The 10,215-nt window shown below is 54.0% G+C and overlaps 1 protein-coding gene across 12 annotated transcripts in view; it reads left to right on the forward strand.

The window, feature by feature from the left end:
- The window catches only part of ST6GALNAC6 (ST6 (alpha-N-acetyl-neuraminyl-2,3-beta-galactosyl-1,3)-N-acetylgalactosaminide alpha-2,6-sialyltransferase 6), a 15,159-nt gene extending 4,950 nt beyond the window's left edge, over positions 1-10,209 (forward strand). For 2 of the 12 annotated variants that reach the window (XM_014529412.1, XM_005881436.2), the window contains exons 3-7: positions 2,201-2,291; positions 4,212-4,391; positions 4,928-5,334; positions 8,360-8,467; positions 9,144-10,209. In XM_014529412.1, the coding sequence (XP_014384898.1) occupies positions 2,277-2,291; positions 4,212-4,391; positions 4,928-5,334; positions 8,360-8,467; positions 9,144-9,534 (1,101 nt within the window). In that variant the 5' untranslated portion in view covers positions 2,201-2,276 and the 3' untranslated portion in view covers positions 9,535-10,209. The other 10 variants (XM_005881438.2, XR_314458.2, XR_001359687.1 and 7 more) reach the window with 10 other exon arrangements.
- The last annotated feature ends 6 nt before the right edge of the window (positions 10,210-10,215 follow it).

The following is a 10,215-nucleotide window of genomic DNA, read 5'->3' on the forward strand; positions in this document are numbered from 1 at the left end:
AGGCCTCCCGGTCCAGGCCGGAGCTGGGCACACGGAGCTGGGCACACGCTCGGGGCCTCTGACCCATTCCAGCCCTGGGTATCCTTGAGGGAGATCCCGTCCACCGCAGCCCTGGGCTGGTACCCAGAAACAAGGCTCCGACAGCCCGGCCAGGCACTTTGCCTCCCTGAACCCCAGTCTCATCTCTGAATTGGGGAGGGAGAGCCCCTACCCCGCAGTGTTGCCCGGAAGACTGAGTAAGTGGGTGACGCTTCGCTGGCTCCTGTATACATTCCTGTTAGGAGAGTGAAGTCGCTGGGCCAGGGGTCCGAGGAGAGGGAATGTTTTGCTGACAAACTCGGGGAGCCAGGCCTTGAGCAATGAATCACCACCGGCCGAACAGCCGCTGGCACGGACCCGGCCCCTGCCAACCCCGCGCTTCCCTGGCCACTCGGGCTTGAATCCTCCCAACATCCCCTTGAGTTACCTGCTCTTATTCCTCCCATTTCACAGATGAGGAAACTGAGGCTCAGAGAGGTACATGGCTTGCCCTAAGGCCTCGCAGCCAGTAAGTGGTGGAACCGGGATTCACACTTGAACCTGAGATGCTGTATTGACCATGGCCTCCTCCAGAGCAGGATTGTGACGGGGCTGACCAGGGGACCATGGTCCTGGCTGAGGGCACTGCTCAAGCCAAGGTGGGAAAATTGGGGGGGCGGGGTTGTGCGCCTGGGAACTGGAGTGCTCTAGAGTGTCTGGAGCAAGGGGCATCTGAAGGAAAGGATAGTGAGGGAGGAGGCTCAGCGCAGAGGCCATTCAGGGCCTGGAATGCCAGAGGCTACTGGACCGATGGGGGCGACCCTGGAATTCTGGACTCCCACCTTTTGCTCGAATGGGCTCTGAGTCGAAAGACAGGCCACTTCTGATGAGCCTCCGTTTCCTGATCTGTACCTGGTGAGAGTCCCCGGGCCTCCCTGGCTGGCTCTGAGGGCCGGCCTGGGAGAAACCCCGAAACCTGAAACCCGGCCCCGGAGGCCGGCGGGGGTGGGGGGCCGGAGGGGGCGTGGCAGATCGAGGGCCGGGTTAGGTGGTGGGCGGGGTCAGGGCTTAGCCAATCAGGAGCATCGTGTGTGTGTTTGGCCGGAGGTTCTCTGGCTATTCCTGGTGGCGATGTAGGAGTAAACAGCAGCTAGGTCAGGGGGCGGAGATGGTGGCGGGAGCTGGGAGGCCGTGGAAGGGAGGCCGGAGCTGGGGATCCCCGAGCCCCCAGCTCCTCCCTTTGCACTCTGCCAACCTCAGAGCCGTCTGGACTTGAATCAGCTGGAGGCGGCTGGACACAAGTACTTGTTTCCGTTTGACAGGTGGGGACATTGAGATCTGGGTCCTGCAAGGAGGGGCTGGGTGCCGGTGGGGGAGCGAGGAGCAGGCCTGGGCGTGTTCCCTCACAGCAGAGGCCTCTGAGGCGGGGGCAGGAAGGAAGGGCTGCCCAAGGGTTCCTTGTCCCCTGAGGATCCCACACACCCTCAGGGTGGGGCAGTGATTGTCGCCATTTGACAGATGAGTCTGTGTCCTTAACCCCTAAGATCTTCCCGTTAATGAATGAAATCATTCAGCCATCCTCTGGCACCCATCTCAGGGCTCTGGCGGCACAGCAGAGGATGTGAGTGCGCATCTGTGAGAGCTCTCAGCCTACTGGGGAGGTGACACTAGGGGAAGTTCCCGGCCCACCTTGGGCTTGGAAGATGAGTGGGCGTGAGCAGGGTGCGGGAGGGTGTTGCAGACAGTTTATGCCAGACCTGGAAGGGTGCAGGTGCAGAGGAGTTTGGGACCCACAAGAGATGTTGCTTTATTCCAAGGCCCCGGGGACCTGAAGCAGGGTTTAGAGTAGGGGTTTCTGCTGGGTGGGGGGCAGGCCCCCAGCATGGGAGCCAGCTGCCTAGGAGAGCCAGGGTAAGGAGAGGACCCTGCTGAGAGGGCAGCGTATAAGGGAGCAAGGGGCAGGGAGAGAGGCGGGGTTCTGCCACCACAGGGCCCTGTGACCTCAAGCAGTTTTCTGCCCTTTTGGGGCTGTAGTGTCTCCATCTGCAAAATGGATACAGCCCTGAGTCTTGAAGTCATGGGCAGGTAGGAGAGCTGGCAGGGGTGGTAGGGAAGGTGCAGCCTTTGACCAGCTGGACCTCCGGGAGGGCACTCAGGCCATAACCCTTTCTGTGACTCGCAGGTGTGAGCCCACATCCCTGCCCCCTGGGCCACGTGCAGGACGCTGGCTCCTGCCCCTCAGCAGACGCCGGAGAGAGATGAGTAGCAACAAAGTAAGTCCTTCTTCATTTCTTACTCCATCTCAGCCTCTTACTTCTCTCAGTGAGATGGGCTTCTCAGGACCAAGCCACCACAAGTCTCTCTTCCTTGCCTAGATGAGGCTGATGCCTGGGAGGCCCTGGTTTGAACCCTGCTGTACACTGATCTGTGTGGCTTTGGGCAAACTCCTGCCTTTCTGGGCCCAGGTCCAAGGTGGCTTGGAATGCTGTGCAGGGGTCGGGCTGGGAGGTAGAGGTGAGCGGGAGTCTGGAGGAGGGGGCAGAGGTCAGTCAAAGGTGACAGAATGTTGTGAGCATCCTTCTGAGGGTGTCCCCATCATCCACTCATTCATGCTTTCCTGAGCACCTGCTGTATGCCTGGCCCTGCACACCCCCTTCCGAGACCCACTGCAGCAGAGCCTTGGCAGAGCCTGAGGGTTGGGGGCAGGGTGATGTGGGCGTATCAGTCTGGGTCCAGTCGGCAGAGAGAACCCACATAGTAATTTGAACAGGGCAAGTTTAATGTAAAGAGTTATTAACTATAATCGGGCAGGAGTAATGAGGGATTGGAACTCTAAGGAATACAGGAGTAGCAGGTACAAGGAGCAGCCACCAGCCCCAGGGCTGAGGTCCAGGCCTCCTGGGGGGGCACAGCTATGGGCCGCTGGATGGCAGAGAACTGTGTGGTGCCCACTGGTGACGTTATCACAAGTCCACCCAGGAGGCACCCAGCCCCCGGACAGAACTGCTCCAGGGAGGGAGCTGCTGGTCTCTGGATGTTGCAGGTGGTGGGTGACTGATTGAGCTCCACTCTGGAGAGGTTGTGATCACAGCAGGATCAAAACTGCCTGAGGGCCCTCGCCGGGTTGGCTCAGTGGATAGGGTGTCAGCCTGCGGACTGAAGGGTCCTGGCTTCGATTCCGGTCAAGGGCACATGCCCAGGTTGTGGGCTCGATCCCCAATATGGGGTGTGCAGGAGGCAGCTGATCAATGATTCTCTCTCATAGTTGATGTTTCTATCTCTCTCCCTCTCTCTTCCTTCCTGAAATCAATAAAAATATATTTTTTTAAAAAACTGCCTGAGGGCAGGTACTGCAGGTTCTGGAGGAATCTGCTGGGTGCTGGCTTCCCAGCGGGCGTTGGGCGCTGGAGATAAGCATGTGCCTAAGAAGCCAGAGCATCAGAAGCAGGAAGTCAAGGCCTTTCTTCCTGCAGTGTCTCTCCAGCGTCCTCTACCGACAAAGCTTAATATGCAGTTAGCTGGCAGGAAAAAACCAAGAGCCCAGATCCATTCTCACAGAGCTGCCAAAAAGGGTGAACTTGGAGCTGAGAAACAATACACGGACAACCAGCACAGAGCGTTCCACAGGCTCAGCGCTCGGCACAGGGAACCGGGGCTCCACAGGCTCAGCGAGCCTTGCAGACCCGCACAGACGGCTTCCAGTGGGCGATTTGGATATGACTTTCCTGCCCTGTCACCCCCATGGTGGTGCACTCTCTACTCAGGCAGCCCAATCCCTGAGCAGATCCCCTCCAGGGGTAAAGGAATGATGAACATGTGTGGAGAGTTGCTGTGTGGGGAAGGCCTGGGTCCTCTCATTTGACTATCCCACCTGTCTCCCAGCATCCTCCCAGCTGGAGGAAGCCTTCTGACCCCCACATACAGTCCAATCCGGCAGACCCTCCTTCTGAGAACCTTCTATGCTCCGGCCCCCACCCTGACAGCTGGGAAACAGTGGGGAGCGAGACTGACCCAGTCCCAGCCGTGGAACTCATGGCAGCGTGATCGGTGCTCAGGGGGCTGCGGGAGGCCTTCCTGGAGGAGGTAGTGTTTGGGGTGAGGAGCAGGCGTTAGCCAGGTGTTGCAGGTGGTAATGAGGCAGGGCGCCAAGCCTGCACGGTCGCTGGGACCTCACCAGTCCTCTCCCCTCTCAGGAGCAGCGGTCAGCAGTGTTCGTGATCCTCTTTGCTCTCATCACCATCCTCATCCTCTACAGCTCCAACAGTGCCAACGAGGTCTTCCATTATGGCTCCCTGCGCGGCCGCAGTCGCAGGCCTATCAACCTCAAGAAGTGGAGCATCACCGATGGCTATGTCCCCATTCTGGGCAACAAGGTAGGGCAGCCACTTTGGGGAACTCCCTGGGAGCTGGTCCTCCCCATTGCCTGCCACCCCTGCTCCCTCCTCCTTTTCTCTCCTCTCGCCATCCCTCCTAAAGGAAAGGGTGGGCCCTGGGCGTCAAGGCTCTGGTTCAGAGAGGAAGGGAGAGGGAGAGAGAGAGAGATAGAAACAATGATGAGTGAAAATCATGGACCAGCTGCCACCTCCACACCCCCTACTGGGGATCGAGCCCGCAACCTGGATATGTGCCCTGACCGGGAATCGAACCATGACCTCCTGGTTTGTGGGTGGATGCTCAACCACTGAGCCACACCGGCCAGGCCAACCATGAGTTCTCGAAGGCAGGAGTCAGGTCTCTTTTGCTGGTTGCTCTGTCCTGCGTACTTGACCATTAGCCAGCTTGCTATGAACGTTTGTTGAATGAATGGGCGTCAGTTTCTCTGTCTTTAAAATGGGCATAATTATTTTGGAGCCCAGGGCCAGGCGCAGAGAGTGGTTGTGACAAGTGTTGACTTTCCTTGCTCCCCCAGACACTGCCCTCCCGGTGCCACCAGTGTGTGATTGTCACCAGCTCCAGCCACCTGCTGGGCACCAAGCTGGGTCCTGAGATTGAACGGGCCGAGTGCACAATCCGCATGAATGACGCGCCCACCACGGGCTACTCCGCAGATGTGGGCAACAAGACCACCTTCCGCGTGGTGGCCCATTCCAGTGTCTACCGTGTCCTGAAGAGGCCCCAGGAGTTTGTCAACCGGACCCCCGAAACCGTGTTCATCTTCTGGGGGCCCCCGAACAAGATGCAGAAGCCCCAGGGCAGCCTTGTGCGCATCATCCAGAGGGCAGGCCTGGTGTTCCCCAACATGGAGGCCTACGCCGTCTCTCCCGGCCGCATGCGCCAGTTTGATGACCTCTTCCGGGGTGAGACAGGCAAGGACAGGTACCAGCCTTCTGCCTGCCCACTCTGGCCAGCCCTCTGCTCTTCGTCAGCATGCTCTGTGCAGAGGGCCTGTCGCTCCCAGCAAGCACTGCTCTGAGGGTGTGGTCACTTCTCGGCCACCTCTGGTCAGGTTTCCTGGGGGAGTTCTCTTTGTGTTTAATCCAAGTCATTTCCAACATGCTCTGCATGACCCCATCTTCCCAGGAGGGCTTTCTCCCAGCACTCACTGCTCTGAGGGAAGAAGGGTTCCCAGCATGCTCTTCTCTAAGATTGCACAGTCATTTCTAGCATCTTTCTAGGAGAGCTCCCCGGAGCGTGCCTCCTGGAAAGTATTGGCTATTCCTGGCACTTCTTGCTTTAGGCACACCGTTGCTCCCAGCATGCTCTATTCTAAATATACATCATTTCCAGTCCTGCTTTAGGTAAGCTAGGCTAGTGCCATCCAATAGAAATATAATGCAAGCCACATACATAATTAAAATTTTTATAGTAACCACATTAAGAAGGTAAAAAGAAACAGGTGAAACTATTATTATTTTTTTTTGAGCCTCATCTGAGGATATTTTTTCCATTGATCTTTAGAGAGAGAGTGGAAGGGAGGGAGAAAGGGGAGAGAGAGGAAAAAACATCAATATGAGAGAGACACATTGAGTGGTTGCCTCCCGCACGCACCCCGACTGGGTCAGGGATCGAACCTGCAACCGAGATATATACCCTTGACCATGAATCAAACCCGAGACCCTTCAGTCCATGGGCCAACACTTTAACCACTGAGCAAACCAGCTGTGGCTGAAATTATTTTCAATATATTTTATTTAACTCAATATGTCCAACATATAGATCCTGTACATATTTTGTTTGATTTATACCTAAATATTTAAAATTTTGGAACTAACGTAAATGATATTTTTAAAAATGTTGGTTCCCAATTATTCTTGCTAATATTAGAAATATGATTTTTGTGTGGTGACCTTATCCTGTAATCCTGCTAAACTTTACTTATTGGACAGTTTTACTCCTTCCTTTCTAATCTGTGTGCCTCATTTCTTTTTCTTGCCTTATTGCATTGGCTAGGAACTTTCAGTACAACGTTGAAATGTATTGGAAGTGACAAGAGTAGACATCTTGCTTTAGTCCCAGTCTCAGAGGGAAAGCGTTTAGTCTTTCATCATTGAATATGAGGCTGGCTATGGGTTTTTGAACCTATATTCACCTCTTCCAGGGTGAGACAGGGAAGGACAGGTGCCAGCCAAGTATTAGGTTAAGGAAATTCCCTTTGCGTATTAGTTTCCTAAGAGTTTTTTTGTTGTTGTTGTTGTTGTTTTTTATCAGTACTGGATATTGAATTTTATCAAACATTGTTCTGCATCAATCAAGACTTTTAAAAAAAAGACTAATTTTTTTTTTAAGACTGTTAATATGGTGGACTATATTGATTGATTTTTAAATGTTGAGTTAGCCTTGGTTTCTGGAATAAACTCCAGCTGGTAGTGGTGTATTATTATTTTTACATATTGCTGGATAGGATTTGCTAATACTTTGTTGAGATTTTTGTATCTGCATACATGAGAGATATTGGTTTGTAGTTTATTTTGTACTATCTTTGCCTGATCTTGCTATCAGGGTAATGCTGACCTCATAAATGCATTGGGAAATGTTTCCTCTTCTGTTTTTCAGAAAAGATGGTGTAGAATTGGTGTCATTGCTTCTTTAAATGTTTGATAGAATTTGCCAGTGAGACTATCTGGCTTGGAGCAGTGTTTTGTTTTGTTTTTTCCCCCAGAAGATTTTAAACTATGAATTCAGTTTCCTTAATAGTTATAGGATATTCAGGTTACTTATTTCATCTTCGGTGAGTTTTGGTTTGTGTTTTCGAGAAATCAGCCCATGTCATCTAAGTCAGCGGTTCTCAACCTGTGGGTCGCGACCCCTGAAAATACATCCTGCATATCAGATATTTACATGACGATTCATAACAGTAGCAAAATTACAGTTATGAAGTAGCAACGAAAATAATTTTATGGTTGGGGTCACCACAACATGAGGAACTGTATTAAAGGGTCGCGGCATTAGGAAGGTTGAGAACCGCTGAAAGTTGTCACGTATGTAGTTGTTTTTTGTGGTTTTCTTATTATTTTAAAGTTTACAGGGTCTATGATGATGTTCTCTTTTATTTTGATATTGGTAATTTGTGTCTTTTCTCTCTTCTTTTTTGTCAGTCTTGTGAGAGGTTTATTTTCTTTTCAAAGAACCACCTTCAACCAAGTAGATGCAAAATATTTTTTAGCTTCACATGTAATCAGTATAAAACATCATCAGCAACACATTCCACATTCTTTTTTCACACTAAGAAATCCAGTGTGTGTTTTACACTCACAGCACATCTCAACCCCGAGTCAAGTGCTCACACGTGCCCACATGTGGCCACTGTAGTGGACAGCACGGCTCTAGGCCAGTGGTCGGCAAACTGCGGCTCGCGAGCCACATGCGGCTCTTTGGCCCCTTGAGTGTGGCTCTTCCACAAAATACCGACTAAGTGCACGCCCACACGTGGTATTTTGTGGAAGAGCCACACTCAAGGGGCCAAAGAGCCGCATGTGGCTCGCGAGCCGCAGTTTGCCGACCACGGCTCTAGGCTCTTAGCTACTTCTTCATGCCTTGCTCTGAACTTGTCCCTCCAGCATGACTGTCTCTGCTTCGTCTCCCCGTGGGAGTCTGCTCCTGGCATGGGCACAGCTGTGGCTAGCATGCTCTGTGGTCATGGGCACTCCTGGCCTACCCAGGCCTGACCAGTGTCCTCAGAAATGTATTCCCAGCCTGCCTTGTTCCTACTCTTTCCCTCAAAGGAGCTCTCTCCACACCCCTCACAGCCCCCCTGCCAGCAAACCCGTGCTCCCCCAGTGGGCTGTATGGGGGTGACTGAAGTAGGGGGATGAGTTCTGTGAAATTGGGTGGTTGGCTGTTCCTCCCTGCCCGCCCCACCCCTGCCTGCCTGCCCCTCATCACGCTCCCTCTCTGCCCCCAGGGAAAAGTCCCACTCGTGGTTGAGCACGGGCTGGTTCACCATGGTGATCGCGGTGGAGTTGTGTGACCATGTGCACGTCTATGGCATGGTCCCCCCCGACTACTGCAGGTGAGCCCCTCCAGGACAATGCTAGCCACTGCCATGGGATGGAGCCAGGGGCCCGAAACCTGGGCTGGGGGGCCTTTGAGATTCTCTGTTTGATGGTATTCGGGCTGCTCTGCAGAGATGTCGGCTCCTTAGAGCTGCCTCAGCGCCAACCCCCCCGCCCCCCACACACACACCTCAGCCAGTCCGGAGTTTGTGTATTAATATTAACTGTCATTATTATTATTATTACTATATGCAAAGCCCAAGAGGTGACAGCTGTTCTTGACTGAGTGCTGACCATGCCCCAAGCGTGACCATATTTATTATTCACTCGTCACAGTGATTCTAAGGGATAGGTATGTTATTCTCCCTATTTCATAGATGAGGAAAGTTGTTTTGTGAGTGGTCTCAGGTCTCACAAATAGTAAAGGGTGGGGGTCAAGTTCCAGAGCCCTTACCTCTACCCGGCTTTGCCACCCTCTCAGGGACATGAAAAGATCCACAGCATTAAAAACGAAGTTTGGAAGTCAAAAAACCTAGTCCACCCTATACCCATTTTACAGATGGGGAAACTGAGGCCCAGGGAGGGGCAGGTATTTCCCCACTAAGGTCGTACGGCAGGTCAGGGGCGGGAAAGGGCAAGGGCCCGCCAGTGCCCACCCTGCCCTCACAGACACCTCTGCTCTGCCCCAGCCAGCGGTCCCGCCTGCAGCGCATGCCCTACCACTACTATGAGCCCAAGGGGCCAGACGAGTGTGTCACCTACGTGCAGAATGAGCACAGCCGCAAGGGCAACCACCACCGCTTCATCACCGAGAAGAGGGTCTTTTCGTCCTGGGCCCAGCTGTACGGGATCACCTTCTCCCATCCCTCCTGGACCTAGGCCGCCCTGCCTGTGGGGCCCTCACCAGGGACACCGGAGAAGTGGCTCTTGGCCCAGCCACTCGACCAAGGGCCATCCCCTGGCCCATGAAGGCTGGCTGGAGTGTCTTCTGGCCAATCAGGGCCTCGAAGAGGGTGTGTCCTCCAGCCGGTCAGGGCCTGGGAGATCTCCTGGCCATCAGGGATTTGGGCTTCTGTGTGCTTAATCAGGGGTGTCAGGAAACGTGTCCAATCAGGGTCTGAGCATAGTCAATCAGGGTATTTCTGAGTAATAGGAGGCCAAGGACATGTCCTTTCCCATGAGGCCTTGGTTCAGAGCCTCAGGATGGTCCCCAAATCATTTCCTATTGGACAGTGGGGTCCTGTTCCAAGGACCTGGGAACTTGGTGTTGGCCCCTCACTTCCCGGAGCCAGAAAGAAAGGTTGCGTGAGGAGTGGGAGGTGAATGGAGGTCAGGCTGGGGCAATTGGGGGCTGGAAGGTCCCGGGGGTGGGGGCGGTGTCAGTCTTGGCTCTGCCCTGAGTGGCCTTGGACAATCCCTTGTCCCCCTTTCTGGCATCCTTCTGCCTGTGTCAGGTTCTAACGTGGAGTCTTCGACCCCCTCCCACCTCTCCCACTACTGCCTTGGGTCCGTCCTCCATAACACTGGGCCCCGCCAGCCACTACCCCTTGCTGGGGGTCTCAGCTCCCTAGGGCCTGGGGTCCCCTTCCCCACCTCTTCCTGGAGATGAGGGTATTTTTGTGCAAACTCTCCCCGGTGAGGCCGTCCACCTGTTGGAGGAGCCTTTGGGGCTGAGACAGGGGCGACTCCAGCCCAACTGAGGTTTCAAGCAGCCCCTTTGCCTGCAGCTGCTGGAGTCATCTGAGTCTCCCTCCAGCTGGGCCTG

This window comes from Myotis brandtii, unplaced genomic scaffold (assembly GCF_000412655.1).
Source record: "Myotis brandtii unplaced genomic scaffold, ASM41265v1 scaffold68, whole genome shotgun sequence".
NCBI classification, from domain to species: Eukaryota; Metazoa; Chordata; class Mammalia; order Chiroptera; family Vespertilionidae; genus Myotis; species Myotis brandtii.